Genomic DNA, 16,192 nt, shown 5'->3' with positions numbered 1-16,192 from the left:
TTTAAAGTTGAACTTCCAAAATGATTTATAAAATGAGAATTATCCTTATCCTCCAGCCTGATATAAGTATTGCATAAAATAATATCTTTGTGGCAACCTAATCTGGGATTTTGTTAATCGGCAGCAATTAGAACTATTTCTCTGCAGATGTTTCTTCTAATAGCTTCTCCATGACCTGAACTCTTCTTTCAGTCCCTTAACAAGTTTACATCACCTTCAATTTTTAAACAAAAGCCAACAGCTATAGAATTCAAGGAGCCTTGAGGCAGAGATGCTGGTCTTAGAGATTATAGTCATTTTTCCATACGTGGTCACTGCAGAACTACATCTACATCATGCCAATTCTTCTTTTAACAACACACTGATGTAAAGGCAACTGCCAGCTTTCCTTTATTTTGTGTATCAGTGTTACTCAGGTTTCAGACACTCTTGTGCTGCTTGAACCCAAACAGAGATGAACTGTTACATATACAGAGTGCAATCTTTTTTTTTCGCACAGAAAGATAGAGCTAAATGTTCAACTGGTAAACTTGTATAGGTAGCTTCACTGCCTGCCTTGGGCTAGATAATGTATACCAGCTGCGAATCTAGGACTTTTTAAAGTGGCTTATATAAGAGCAGTACAAATGAGAGGGAGACATTTGTAAAAGAGGGAGGGAAAAAGATCTATGAAATTATTCTACTCTGTTGACATGGTATTTTTCTATTCATTTAAGAATAATTTTACTGTGCTCAATAGCAATTTATTACTTTTTAACAGATGCAACTTGCTACAGATTCACTACTGCTGAGTAACTTCTGAGTTCAGCTGGGAAAAATCAACCCTGTTTACTTTTCATATAAGAAGTGGAGAGCTCAGAAGTCACTGTGCACTGTGTGAGTGAGGCTTAGAAGTGGCTGGGCTGCTTTGTTTATAATTCTGTTTTGCTTCCTGGTCAGTGTAGATATGAATGATGAGAAAGACTAGAAGTGATTTAGAGAAAAATTGGTATTTTTGCTTAATACTTTCAAAATGATTCCATGAAAACCATGTAGAAATTTTAAAAGGGAAAATACAACTACACAGGCCTCTTCAAGAATGCACGTGATAAAAATGGTTCAGGGATCTACACTGGTGCTTGCCTAACCTGGTGCGTTTCCAGGATGGTACAGCAATGTATGACAACACACTCCCAAGTGCAGGGCAGGATTTGCCCTGGGAGCCCTTGGAAATGCCTGAAAACTTGGCACAGCATTATGTCAATGAAGTTTGCCCCTGATCATGGGCTAGGGTGATTCGAGATTCGTATTACAAACTAAGGCGCAGGTTTTAAATTTCACAGTGTAATAAAAAAGTTTGATCAAAGTGAAGGCTTTTTTACAACCTCATCAAAATCCATAAATACCTTTAATTTTGTTTAAATTATGTTTAAACCCACTTCTTTTCCTGTGAGAAAGGGTTGTTTCTGTTGTTCATAGCTTGCTTTTTAGCCCTCCTTTTGGCTATTACAACTTTCTTTACTATACCATAAGGAGAGTGATTTATAACCCCCTGTACTCAGCACTGGCGAGGCTACCTCTTGAGTCCTGTGTTCAGTTCAAAGAGACACTGAGATGCTGGAGCGGGTCCAGAGAGGGGAAATGGAGCTTGTGAAGGGGCTGGGGCACAAGTCTGATGAGGAACAGCTGGGGGAACTGGGCTTGTTTAGTCTGAAGAAATGAGGGCTCAGGAAGGACCTTATCACTCTGCACAGTAACCTGAAAGGAGGATGAATTGAGGAGGTGGCTGGTCTCTTCCTCCAGGTAACAAGGAATAGAACAAGAGGGAACGGCCTCCAGCTGAGCAAGGAAGGTTTAGAATGGGTATCAGGAAAAGTTTTTTCACCAAAAGGTGATCAAGCATTGGAACAGACTGCACAGGGCATTGGTGAAATCACCACCCCTGGAAGTGTTAAAAGATTGTGTAGCCCTTAAGTGATACGGCTTAATGGTAGACTTGGCAGTCCTGGGGTAACAGTTGGACTTGATGAGCTTAAAGATCTTTTCCAGCCAAGCTGATTCTATGTTTCTATAGCCAACACTGAAGAATACTTTCTTTTAAAATTAGTTTTTATTGTTGCCTTAATATTATTTCATAAACCTTTTTGCAGGACACACACACACAAAAAAGAGGCAAAGAATGTATTTTTGTTGCTGATATTCTTCCACTGCTAAAGAAAGAAGAAAACTTTTCTCTCTACTTTACTCTCTACTGCTACTGCCTTGGTATAAAGAAGTGTATTATTATTCACTGATCTACTGCCATTTAGTGGTCTTTCAAAAGCACACTAGTAAAGGTTATGGAGTTATTTATAAAATCTACAATGAAATCAGACAACATATATCTGTCATAATGTTTGCATTTTCCACTCAAAGATAAGGAAAGTAAAAGGAATATAAGGAATAAGGAAAGTGAATAGTGCTTGGCATTCAGAGCAATTTACTAATTGGACAAAAAAAAATTATCCACATTATACTTTGTCAGCAATAATTACTTTCTTTACTGCCAGCAGTTCAAAGACAAAAGGCAAGGTTGAAGACAGAGACTCAGGTTTATGGAAAAATTAATTTTAATGCAACAGTCTAGATATTTGATTAGTCTGAATTATTATAATTAATTTCTGGACATTACTGCTTGCAGAATGTTCCAATCACTTTGGGCAAATGTTATGAAGTTGTCATCTCTGCCACAATCCAACTGTGGTAAACCTCATTGCTTGGCTAAAGAAAGCAGCTTTGGATGCCAGCTAACTCGCAGCTCTGCTTTACTTGTCTTGAGGACTGCCAGAGAGAAGTGCTTGCAGAGGCTAATTTTTAAGAGCCCCTGAGCTGTCTCAGCAACCTTGGAGACCTGTGAGCACTTAACACGTGCAAAAAGCAAACCCAAGAGACTAAGAATTGAATCTGTACCTCCACATAATGTTTAAGCATGTCAGGGCAGTAAAGAACTCTTTCACAAAGTGGCTTATATCGCATGTGTGTATACCTCTAGCCATTGCAAGCTTTCTGTACTACCTGTCCTCATCCACCCCTACAGCACCCCTACATAATTGAACAGTACACTCTGTTCAATTTCTCTACTTCTAAACTTCTAGTTTTCTACTAAGAATGAAACATTCAGCATAGCTTCATATTCAGAATTAGCACTATAAGCATTAATTGTCCTTCCTCTTCTTTCTCAGGAATGTGTATTTGACATTTGACCTCTGAATCATACAAACAACGTGAGCACAAGTTTGACATCCAGCAATTTAATGTTTATTTTCTCTGATGCAAGTCTCCACACCTATTTTCTCCAGATTCAACACAACCACCAATTGTATTTTTATGTGTCCAGGTTTTCAGTAATTTAAGGAACCTGACTAAACACGGGGTTTGACTATGTTTCACCTTTTTAATACATTGTTTGTTATTTAGGGTACAACCTATTCTTATTATTCCTACCAGAAGGAGTAATTTTTTTCTTGACAGCAGGGTCAGTATTTTGGGAACAGACATGAAGTCCCCTTTTTAAACTATACTTCAGGATCTTTACTTTCACAGTCGAAGAGCTACAAATCACTAGGAGATGTTCTTTCTTACCATAATGAGGAATTATTGCCCAAGCCATTGCAGAAGCGTAGATGCCACCAATCATCCAAAACATACAGAGCCAACTCAGGTGTTCACCTCGTTTCTCCCGAGCAAGCACTTCCGAAAAATAGGAGAAGACTGTAGGCACAGCTCCACCAATCCTAAAAGGAGATACAGATTATGGATTAAGTTGAGAGAGTAACAGCTAATTGAAGTTTGAACAAGCCCATATCTGCAGTCATTGAAAAACCAGACTGCAAGCAGCTTTTCTGATAAAGAATTACTTTTTTTTCTCAAACTGCACCATGTATTGGGAAACTCTTGAGGAAATTTTCACCAGTTTGGACAATTTTTGTCAGGTTTTTCCTTTAAAACTGTATGTACAATTAGTTGCATTCAGTGTTCAAGGGAATTGTCAACGTGTCAGCTGCCTGAACAGAAGGCTGCACATAGTGGTTGGCTTTCACCATTACAGAAATCCTAAAATTATGGGAGTCTGCTGGCAAGTGTCAAAATACATTAGTTTTATCTGAAAAGGTAAGTAATTTTCCCGAAGAATAGTAGAAATTTCTCTAAATCTTACCTCACATGCTTTAGGTAATCAAGAAGTAAGTAAATGCCAGGTGTGTTACTAATACTGCATATTTTAAAAAAGGTTATATTCATTTGTCCTAAGTGATTTGATAAACCCATGATGGCTTTTGACTTAAGTTTTCTATGAAAAGCCTATGCATTCATAAAATATTTGTTTTTTCACATGGTAAAATAAACACTCTCTGAAAGCTGGTTGGACAAAAAAAAAAAAAAAGAAAGTTTAACTTGGTTTTAAAAAAATTAGAGTAACTCAAAATATGTATCATTTTCAGTACTGGCTTACAGATTATCTACTGCCTTTACCTCTTCGTTACCAATGCAAGTTGTCAAATGTTCCACAGCAGGACGAGTCCTTGTGGATTTTATTTTCCCTGCTAGAAAATATCTGCAAAGCTTGAGGAGATATTCTCACACACTAGATTACATATTTGAAAGCAGTATCTTGCATGGATTGAATTTTTAACAGAGTTTCAAAGATAAATACATATTTATGATGTCATCTGGGAGCTGCCACACCGGGAACAAAAAGGAGGAAGCTTGAAACAGATTAAAACAAATATTAAAAAGGAAAATACTCATGCAGAAATGGTTTTTCACTCCAAAGAAAATTCAGTGCCATAGCAATACAGTTTATTTTTACATTGAGAGAGAATGATAAAATACTGGATTGAGCTTGTTTAGGGGCCTGATGTTTTGTCACTTCTTTCTAGACAGCTCTTCATGAAGTACCACTTGTCAGCTCTCACTTTACAATGAATGTTTACCATAGCTGACCCTTCTAGTTCTTATACTCTGCCAGTGCTGTAAAGGTTTATACCTCCATTAACTCTTGCTAGATACTGTCCCAGCTTTGGCTGGAATGGAGTTCACTTTTTCTCTAGTAGCTGGTGCAGTGCTGTGCTTTGGCTTTAGTCTGAGAACAATGCTGATAACACACTGGTATTTTAGTTGTTGCTAAGTAATGCTTACCCTGATCAAGGACTTTTCAGTCTCTTATGCTCTGCCAGTGAGGAGGGCATGGGAAGCTGGGAGTGAGCACAGCCAGGACACCTGACCTGAACTAGCCAAAGGGGTATTCCATACCACAGAATGCTCAGTACATAAACTGGGGTGAGCTGGCTGGAAACCCCCAGTCATTGCTTGGGGACTGGCTGGACATCAGTCGGCAGCTGTATATCCTTTGCGTTTATTGAGTTTTCTTGTTGTTAGTATTATTATACTATTATATTTTACTTTATTTCAATTATTAAGCTGTTCTTATCTCAATCGATGAGTTTTACCTTTTTCTGATTCTTCTTCCCATTCCATGGATGGGTAGGGAGTAAGCAAGCAGCTGTGTGGTACTTAGTAGCCAGCTGGGGTTAAACCATGACAGATATACAGTTAAGAAGGGCTGTATCTCACTTCTGTTCTTAGGTGAAAACACTGAAAACCTTCACCAGTGAACTGACCTGTCACAGGTAATGAGGGAAGTTATCCTCAGTGGTTCTGTTGGAAGTCCAGAGCAAGGAACAATGGAAGTGGCATGACCAAGGGTGGAATTGCAACCTTTTGAAGTAATGGGGTAGCCATGCTGCCTCAGTGATACTATGGATTTGGGGCTTTCCAATTCCCAAAGTATAAGGACATTACAAATATGATTTCTTACCCTCCAGGGCTCAGGCACAGCTTTGAATTGCGTATTGCCCAAATACAGTACACACAGATCTGATTAGAGTGGTTCTGGGGGGTTGTGGTTTGGGGAGTTGTTTGTTTTGTTTTTCCTGTTGAAAATTCACTATCAGAACCAGAAACAAAGTCTTCCTTCTAGCTGGGAAGTGCTCCTGAGGAGTTATAGGTGCCCACTTTCAAGAATACAGAAATTAATAGATTGCTCATGGCATGTAGGACAGTATCATTCATGTAATGATCACCACCCTACCTAAAGAGAGTAATTTTTGGTATATCAGTGCTTTTTTCTCTGATTGCTTCTGCTCATTAAGAGAAGTATAGAAAATAGTAAGTAAGTATATATTTGGTAATTTTTCTGTTCTTTTATACGATCTGTTCTTTAAAGTTGCAATTTTCTTCATTTCATATGATTGCTCATGAAGAAAAGAGTCTTCTCTTTATATTATAATGTAGTTACTATGGTAGTAAATATAGCCTGAAACCACCTGTGATATATAACACAATTAACAGTAAATCACATTTAAAACTTTGGTAGTTTTCCTACTGCAAAGTGCTTGGAAATATTCTCTATAAAAGGTTTGCTTCAGGCAAATGCAGTTTTTATGCTTATGAAATTTAAGACTTTACATACAATCCTCTTGAAATCTCCCTTAAAACATCCTAGGCTGCAATTTTGAAGAAGTGAGACTGTGGAGAGTTTTCCATGGGTGGAGTATGTCTGTAGGATGTACAAATGTTTGTGGGATGATGGTTTAGGAAGTGGGTGGATGCTTCAAGTGAAAAGAACATACCCTATCTTAAGGACATAAGAGGTACAGAGATCCTGACCAAAGGCAGCAAAAAATGCGCCTCCTACATATCAGCATTAACCAGCTGTACCATGGAGGATGGGAAGTTGATGATTCTTTAGCATTCAAAATTGATCCAGGTGGGTTGACTCATGCACAATGTCCTAAATGTCCTCTAAGGCAACACAAGAAGCATTGGCTATAGTGACCAATTTAATAGGGCAACTTTTTTTACAAATAGACCTTTTGGACATGCAAGAGGAATTTTGGAGCCAGCAAACTAAAAATGTTTATTTAGGATATGCAAATAAACAGAAAACAATTAATCAGCTTTGAAAAACAAAACAGTTTTTCTGTCTCATCTGATGTAAACGACATTTACAGCAAGCACTCCAACAAGCTAAGAGAAGCTTAAAAAATCTAGATATTACTTTCATCGTGGTTAAACAGTGAAAATAATGTCTAAAGGATAAATAGAGGATTATTGTATCATACAAACATCAGTGTTTTAGAGTTGTAGGCCTCTTTTTCATAGCAATTGTGTAGTAAAGTGTGTTATGCACTTCTTCACACCTTAAATGTGTGAATGGAAAACTTACTTCTCTGGTAAAAACTGGTAAATTCTTCCTTCTGTCCTTATGTAAGTGCAGAGTAATACTGCCAGAAGCTTTTAGGATACTAGTACCTAAAAATCTCTTCCAATATGACAAAGCTATTACAATGACTTAAAAGCTATATGAGAATCTTAGAGAAATTAATCAACAGCTGAATTGGAGGAAAAAGGATGGAGATTGAGAGAAAGCACCTTGTTGTTGAAGATTGTTTTTTTGCTCTTTTGCCAGACAATCTCAGGGTGGCAGTAGCCATTCCTCCACTTATTAAAACTTGCTCACAAGTGCAGGGCAAGAGAGAACAGAAAGGGAGAGCAGGAAGAGCTACAGCTGTTACCACACCAAACAACAGTGAGGAAGCTGCTTAAAACCTGTGTAGACCTAGAGAACATTTTTAAAGAGCAAAGTAATTTTTTGTCTGACTCTTGTAGGAATTTTAATGTGTGCTAGGTACCATTTAGTATTACAGAACTAATGTGGCATCTGGAATACTGAACATTGCTATCAGAAGCATAAACTACCTTGTGAAGACGGGCAAGAGAAGATCAGAGCAACTCTTGACTTCTCTCCACTGAAGATCTTTCACGTACTTCAGCAACTATTGCAAATTCTGAATTAATTCATAAAAAAACCCCAACTGTCATATCACCCAGGAGCTGGAAGTAAGAATTCACTTTCTAGTAAAAAAAAATCTAGTCTAGATCCCACCTTCACTTACATTCATATAAGCCCTTAATAATTCAGTGGCTCCAGCTGAACTCTTACATATTTACACGGAAGGAACAGAATTTGATCCTCAACATTTTTGTATTACAGCTTTGAAAATCAGCCTCTGTGGTATCCCACCAACATTGTGTGAAATGGATGGTGGCATGCACAGGAGAGAATTCCAGATAAAATTAAATGCAGAGTTGCCTCTGATTTTAAAGTAAAAAGACCTCACCTTTTGTTTTAAAGGAAATACAAGCACTCTTTTCCCTCAGGGTACAGTATTAAATTGGTTTCTGGCAATTAATTGGTTTGATACAGGCAGATGTTTGCTCTTATGGTGTTTGAAATTTTATGGAATTTCTAAAAAAAAAATTGATACATAAAACTATAGTCTTCTCATCCGCAAATGCAGACTGAAGGCCTGTGAAAACCTTGCTGACTTGAGATGAATGAGCTAGTTTTTTTTCAGTGATGTCCAGTCATAGGACAAGGAGCAATGGGTGTAAACTGGAGTATAGGAGGTTCCATGTGAACATCAGGAAAAACTTCTTTACTGTGAGAGTGACAGAGCACTGGAACAGGTTGCCCAGGGGGGTCGTGGAGTCTTCTACATTGGAGATATTCAAGGCCCGCCTGGACAAGTTCCTGTGTGATGTACTCTAGGTTACCCTGCTCTTGCAGGAGGGTTGGACTAGGTGATCTTCTGAGGTCCCTTCCAACCCTTGGGATTCTGTGATTCTGTGAATGTTTATTCTTAAACATAGGAAGGATTTTAACTTTCTTAAATACAAATGATTAAAAAACTGAAGTTTTTACATCTCATCTGTCATTCATGTATATGATTTCATCAGTCATCATAATCAAAGCAGTGGACATAAACTTGTTATCCAGAGATCACAGAGATGAGTCCATGTATTACTTCCTAAAGGGTGACAAAAAGTATCTATGAGATGCAAATATCCTGTGAATTTGCACATATTAGCTACACAGGGTTTTTATACCTCCAATGAAGAACCCAGTAGAGTCTGAACATTTTTTTAAGAGATTAAAAATCCACTGGTCTGAGCCTCTGGGTTGATGATCATAAGTGATAACTCTCTCCAGAATAACAGATTCTGTAATAAGGCACAGTTTAAACTGGCAGGAGGAAGAACTCTATTGAATGGCTCTAGACCATAAAAGAAACTCTCTTACTCTATAAGGATCAGTCTCTGCACCTAAAACAACAAAATGCATTCCTTCAGCCTTGCCTTTTTTTAATAAATATGTATAAATATATACAAGGACACTGAATAAACAGCAGGACCCTTTTTTTGCTGCACATATTTTTACATATGTGGAAAAAATAACACAAATGATAGTCATACTCTTTTTCAGGTTTTCTTTTATCTTCTGCAATAAACCCCATCATAAGTAGGCAGAGCAAGACCAGAATGCATATAATTTTTTTTTATTTTCTCAAAAAAATAATTAAATTAGAAAGAAATATGAATTAATCAGCATATTGTTGCCCTTTTTCATGCAAAAGATAAGTCAGTTTTGGAGCTTTCTATATTTCTTCTTTTTTGGAGAAAAATAATGATTGAACATATTATTTGGCACCATTCTGGTTATAAAGAATATAGACATTCTGCCCCAAAATTATTATTTTACTCTTATATCTTACTGTTATTTCCAGGCTTATGTTCTTAGTATCTTTCTAGCCTCATTTTTATGTTTTAACTATCTCTTTCTGTCTGCTTTTGCTCATATACAGACGCATGCGTGCAGGTTTCTCTACTATCTAGTACCTATGCCCTGCAGCCGCATTAGGCTCCAGTGAAAGCCATTTTCTACGTAGTCCAGCTTCCACTCAGTGTGCATAAGGCGTGTTTTGAGTGGTTGGTCAAATCTTCTCAGTTCTTACTTCAAAAAAAGAGTTGTACTGTTTCTTCTATTTATTCACAAAGAAGGGTGGCTCCCTGTCCAACATTTTGATGCAGTTTTGGTTTTTGTTTTTTTGTTGTTTGTTTTTTTTTTTGCGAAGTTTGTTTGTTTGTTGATGTGTTTTGGTTTGGGTTTGTTTTATTGGGTCTTTTTAGATTCAGAAAAAAGCAACAGCTATTCAGGGGGAAATGACAACACAGAAATAACCAACTGGTCTAATCCTACTTGTCAGCAAAAGGTGGTTCAGTTTCTGGCCCCAGAAAATCATGCAAACTGAAAGCTATTATTTTAGAATGTAATTTCTGTATACTCTCTGTTCATAATTGTTCTGTGAAATATGGGCAGATTTAAGCGATGCACCTTCGGAGAGAAGGATTCTGTGAAAGAAAACAATAAGCTAAAATACATTTTTGCTTACTTTGTCACAAAGATGATGAATGTCTGCTAATCTACCTTCAGAGCTGTGAATTTTCACAAGATTTTGGCAACTGCACAGTGTGGCAGCTGGGATGAAAACATTTCTGTGAGCATTCAGGACCCTCTGGCTTCAGATAGAAGCCTTTGTATATTTGCAGATTCACTAGCCAAAGGGGCTTGAAATTCAAAAGCATATAAGGAATAGAGACGATTAGGAAAAAACCTTTACAGAATACTAATTGCACAGGCAGGTCTTCTTCCCTTTCAAACTTGGACAACCTCCAGACTAAATATACAGTGTCTGTGTGAAATGGTATTTGCAAGTTGTCCCTTGTAACCCTAACCCTAACCCATTTTGTTTAAAAGTGATAGAGCTTAAAACGCAGATTCAGTGTTACACTCCTGAAATTTGGAAACTGCACACCACCCTTTGCCCTTCTGCCCAATTGCACTTACTCATTTCTATTCTGATTAATAGCTCCCTTACCCCCACTACCACAAGTCCCATCAGAAACATCCGTTGTTTTACTTTCAGAACTGTCATTAGACTGGCAAGGTACCTGAGAGTAAGCAGCCAAATTAACCAGTTCTCCCTGAAAACTGCTGGATAAATCCCTTCAGAACTACAGCATGCTATAGACTAAGCTTTGTTATCATTCTACCCTTATTTAAATACAAGTGCCTATTTAGACTGTGAATAGTACAGAAGTTGTCTTTCAGCTACACATGTGGCTTGTCTGTTACTAACAGCAAGAAAGTCCTTGTGGTAAAGATTCACGTGATCGTTTCACGTGATTTTTTTCTAAACTCTACAGTACTGTTTGTTCTGATGGAAGCTGACCTGATGAGTAAATAATTCCCCAAATTTACTCAACACTACTTTGAAAAATCAAGTAAAATTTGATGTCAAGTTCAAGCTTAGAATTGCAAAGAACTTGCCTGCAGTATTTGCTCAGCTAGGTGTGTCAGATAAATTGCTTTCATGTTCACCAGTATTTGTAATCATAATATCATTGTTTATGAACATTCTCTTTTGCAGATATTTGTCTTCTTCTTCATTGCTCTTTTCAAGTTTTCATTTGAAAGGCAGATGACATAGTGGGATATGTTAAAGACCACACAACCAATGAAGAGGCAGAAGGAATATTCTATAGGCAGCCAGCAGAAGTCTCACAATCACTAGACCTTGTTCTCATGGGGAACTTCAACTTACCAGATGTCTGCTGGAAATGCAATACGGTAAAAAGAATACGGTGCAGGAGGTTCCTGGAATGTGTGGAAGATAACTTCCTGACACAGCTGGTGAGGAAACCTAAGGAAGGTCACCCCTGGGCTTTATGTTTGTGAACAGTGAAGGACTTGTGGATGATGCCATGTTTGGAGGCCATCTAGGCCACAACAATCATTAAATTATAAGAAATTTTAATTCTCGGAGAAGTAAGGATGGGGACTCAACAGGACTGCTACTTTGGACTTGTGGAGGGCAGACTTTGGCCTGTTCAGGAGGCTGGTTGACAGAGTCCCTTGGAAGGCAATCCTGAAGGGCAAAGGAGTCCAGGAAGGCTGGATATTTTTCAAGAAGAAAATCATAAAGGTGCAGGAGCAGGCTGTCCCCATCCATTGAAAGACCAGCCATCAGAGAAGACCAGCCTGGCTAAACAGAAATCTGAACTCAGGAAAAAAGGGAAAGTTTACAACCTTTGGAAGAAGGGGCATGCTTCTCAAAAGGACTACAAATATGTCATATTGGATGCAGGGGGAAATAGTGACAATGGATGAAGAAAAGGCTGAGGTATTTAATGACTTCTTTGCCTCAGTCTTTAATAGTAAGACCAATTGTCCTCTGGGTGACCAGCCTCCTGAATTTCTGGGAGGCAGGGATGGGGAGGAGAATGAAGCCACATAATCCAAAGAGAATCTGTTAACATCCTGCTATACCACTTAGACACATGCAAGTCTATGGGGCAAGAAGGGATCCACCCAAGAGTAATGGGGGAGCTGGCAGAAGCACTCACCACGTCACTTTGCATCATTTATTGGAAGTCCTGGCTAACTGGGGAGGTCCCAGTTGACTGGAGGCTGGCAAATGTGACACTCATCCGGGGGGGCCATAAGGAGGATCTGGGGAACTACAGACCTGTCAGTCTGACCTTGGTGCTGGGAAAGATTATAGAGCAGATCATCTTGAGTGCCATCATGTGGTATATATAGGACAACTAGATGATAGAGCCCTGTCAGAATGGTTTATGAAAGGCCGGTCCTGCTTAACTAACCTGATCTCCTTCTTCAGCAAGATGGCCCACTTAGTGGATGAGGAAAGGCTGCAGATGTTGTCTTCAGTAAAGCCTCTGACACTGTTTCCCACAGCATTCTCCAGGAGAAATTGACTGCTCATGGCTTGGAAAGGCATACTTTTCACTGGGTAAAAAACTGGATGTAGGGCCAGGTCCAGAGACTTCTGGTGAATGGAATTGAATCCAGTTGGCATCTGGTCACAGATGTTGTTCCACAGGGCTCAGTATTGAAACCAGTTCTGTTTAATATTGTTATCAGTGATTTGGATGAGAGGATCAATTGCATCCTCAGTAAGTTTGCAAGAAACCACCAAGTTGGGAGAGAGTGTTGATCTGCTTGAGGATAGGAAGTCTCTGCAGAGGGATCTGGACAAGCTGGATCGATGGGCTGTGGTCAGTGGTATGAGGCTCAACAAGGCAAAATGCTGGGTCCCGCACTTGAGACACAACAACCCCATGCAATGTTCCAGGCTTGGGGAAGAGTGGCTGGAAAGCTGCTCATGGAAAGGGACCTGGGGGTGTTGACTGATGGAGCTGAACATGATCCAGCGTGTGCCCAGGTAGCCAAGAAGGCCAACAGCATCCTGGCCTGTATCAGCAATAGTGTGTCCAGCAGGGCAGTTATCATCCCCCTGTACTGGGCACTGGTGAAGCTGCACCTCAAATACTGTGTTCAGTTCTGGGCCCTTCACTACAAGAGAGACATTGAGGTGATGAAGTGTGTCTGAAGAAGGGCAATGAAGCTGGGGAAGGGGCTGGAGAACAAGTCTGATGAGGAGTGGAGCAGCTGAGGGAACTGGGGTTGTTTGGATTGGATATTAGGGACCAGGAGAGGTTTGAATTGAATATTAGAAATTATAAAAATTTCTTCACCTAAAGGATTGTCAAGCACTGGAACAGGCTGCCCAGGGAAGTGGCTGAGTCACTATCCCTGAAGATATTTAAAAGGTATGTAGATGCGGTACTTAGGGACATGGTTTTGTGGTGGACGTGGCAGTGTTAGACTAATGGTTGGCCTCAATCATATTAAAGCTCTTTTCCAACCTAAACGACTCTATGATTCTGTACTTTTTCATTTGATTGTTTTCTGTCATGTGGGCTCTCTGCCTTATTTATTTGTTTCCCTTGTCTAGTCTTTCTCTCCCTTTTGTATAATCTTTGCTCCACATAAGGCTACTGTCCTAACACTCTAAGCAAAGACCACTTCTTTCACAGCTACCCTAATTTTACATTAGTCAACATTTCCCCACAGCTGAAGCTGTTACAGCTGTATCAAAACTGTTTGGAAAGCTCAGACCTTGCCAACTGCTTCCTTGGCTTGACCAAAAAGTGTATCTACCCTTTTGGCATACACTTTCAGCTTTGAAGCCAGTCACCTGTAGAGCTATTCATTAGTTCACAGTGTAAAAACACTGATAGCCATGGGTGGGAGATAGCTTTGAGTTGGAGAGGAATTAGAGACAGCAGTATTACAGCCTTGTGAGGGTGGGAGGACATGAGGTGTTTCATGAGACAGAAATGAAGCAAGTGGGCATGAAGATAAATACAACATGATAGTAAATACTGATGACACACAGTTATAAAAGCAACCTGTTGGTCTAGTTCTTGAAGGCAACTGCTTGTTCCAGGTCAACCAACTTGTGCTGTGTCTACATGGTCCATACCGCTGCTGGAACATTTTACAGTTATGCATTTGGGCTGTTTGCATGTCCTTCTGTCTTGGCCATTAAAAGAAAGGGGTATATAACAGGAAGAGTTTCTTGACACTACACGTGATAAATGAAAGCAGTATTAAAAGTATGGGTGGATTTACGCAAGCAAATACCTCAAAACTACTAGTTACAAAAAACTACAACCGTGGTTTTGGATTTTTGGTAAGTCTTGATTCACATAAGAATGTGAAGAATTAAATGAAAGTTCTAAATGATGAGTTTAGTGTTGCTTCATTGACACCAGCACTCTTTAGCAGATCCTAGTAATGCGGAAGGAGTACTGCAAGCAACTTTAGAGGTATTTCTGAAGGAGGGTTAGGAAAACTGTCTGAAGGTGAATCTCCAATTCAGTAAGGTATAGCCTAGAAAAGAAACATTGTATGATAGTACATCTCAAGAGAGACAGTTATTCACAAAGGGCAGTGGGCAGTAAAAAGGCTTAATAGCTTTTAGTTACATAAGTTAACTACATCTGTGAGTAATACCTCACAGTGGCAATGTAACACAGGCAACAACTCCAGTTCCATTCAAGTTAACAGTGATGTTATGAATCATGTTCTAGTATTAGAGAAACCTTTGACAATTTCAAAGACAGATGTAACAAGGTGCTTCTTGATAATAAATCTTTGCACATTTCCCACATGGTTGCTGATAAATACAGCTCACAGTTTACTGTGTAGGTCTTTTTCCTTTGTAGGTGTCCTGGGTTCAGCAGTAGCAGTTGTTTTTTCTCTTTCTTAGTAGCTGGTGCAGTGCTGTGTTTCTGACTTTCAGCCTGGGAACAGCTCTGATAACACCGGTGTTTTTAGTTGTTGCTCAGTAATGTTTAGTCTGACCAAGGACTTTCTGTGTCTCATACTCTGCCAGGGAGGAGGGGAAGCCAGGAGGAAGCAGAGACAGGCACCTGACCCAAATTAACCAAGGAGGTATTCCGTACCACAGCACATCATGCCCAGTATATAAGCTGGGGGCAGTTACCCAGAAAGGTTAGATCACTGCTTGGGTCAGGCTGAGTATTGGTCAGCTGGTGGTGAGCGGTTGTATTCTTTCCCCTTGTTATTTCCCTTATCATTGTTATTATTGGTGGCAGCAGCAGTAGTATGTGTTATACCTTAGTTACTGGACTGTTCTTATCTCAACCTGTGGGAGTTACATTCTTTTGACTCTCCTCCCCATCCCCAGGGAGTGGAGGGGTGGAGAGGGGGCGGGGAGTGAGTGAGCGAAAGGCTGCATGACTTAGTTGCTGACTGGGCTTAAACCAGGACAGTTCTTTTTGGTGCCCAATGTGGGGCACGAAGGGTTGAGATAATGGCAGATCTGATGGGAGTGTGTCTAATAGTATTTGTGATAAGCATTCATTGTTTTGAATTAATACTCACTCACCACAATGTTGATTTATTGGCTCTCAAAGTTGTTGCTCTTAATCCCAGAGTTTCAGCACGTCGTACCTCACTTACAGCCGGTATTTGCTGTGTTAGTGTTTATCAGCTGGGGGCCTTGGACTAAGGTTCTTGTTTCATTGTTCTTTATGATAATGACTTGTAATACAATTGAATCATTGATCATGATTCATGAAACTTATCTGGCTTGCATTCCCGGCGTGGTCACTACCTCTATACTTTGGGAGGTGTATAGTAGAAGTGTTTAGTAATTACACATCTTTTTTCCCCTCCTCGGGTGGTCAGCCCGTGAAGGAGACATTCCCTTACGCTCCCTGCCCCCCCACCAGCCTGTTTACAGCATCATTTGGGAGTTCTGAAGGTTTTGAATGGCTTTTACGTAACCTTGAGACCTGACTGATGATTGTGATGGGGATCATCATGTTGGCATGTATACAGAGTGTTTTACCCAAGACCATTTCATCTCACCTCAAGAGT

At 39.6% G+C, this 16,192-nt stretch overlaps 1 protein-coding gene across 1 annotated transcript in view; it reads right to left on the bottom strand.

Moving 5' to 3' along the window:
* The window catches only part of SV2C (synaptic vesicle glycoprotein 2C), an 82,747-nt gene that overhangs the window by 42,910 nt on the left and 23,645 nt on the right, over positions 1-16,192 (bottom strand). Inside the window, exon 3 of the mRNA XM_061362047.1 lies at positions 3,601-3,752. Within this exon, the coding sequence (XP_061218031.1) occupies positions 3,601-3,752 (152 nt within the window). The remainder of the gene's footprint in view (positions 1-3,600; positions 3,753-16,192) is intronic.

Source organism: Neopsephotus bourkii, unplaced genomic scaffold (genome assembly GCF_033783945.1).
Source record: "Neopsephotus bourkii isolate Nb327-2 ecotype Australia unplaced genomic scaffold, CSIRO-AGI_Nbou_v1 NB_1076, whole genome shotgun sequence".
NCBI lineage: Eukaryota > Metazoa > Chordata > Aves > Psittaciformes > Psittacidae > Neopsephotus > Neopsephotus bourkii.
This window is presented reverse-complemented; position numbering and strand designations above follow the sequence as displayed.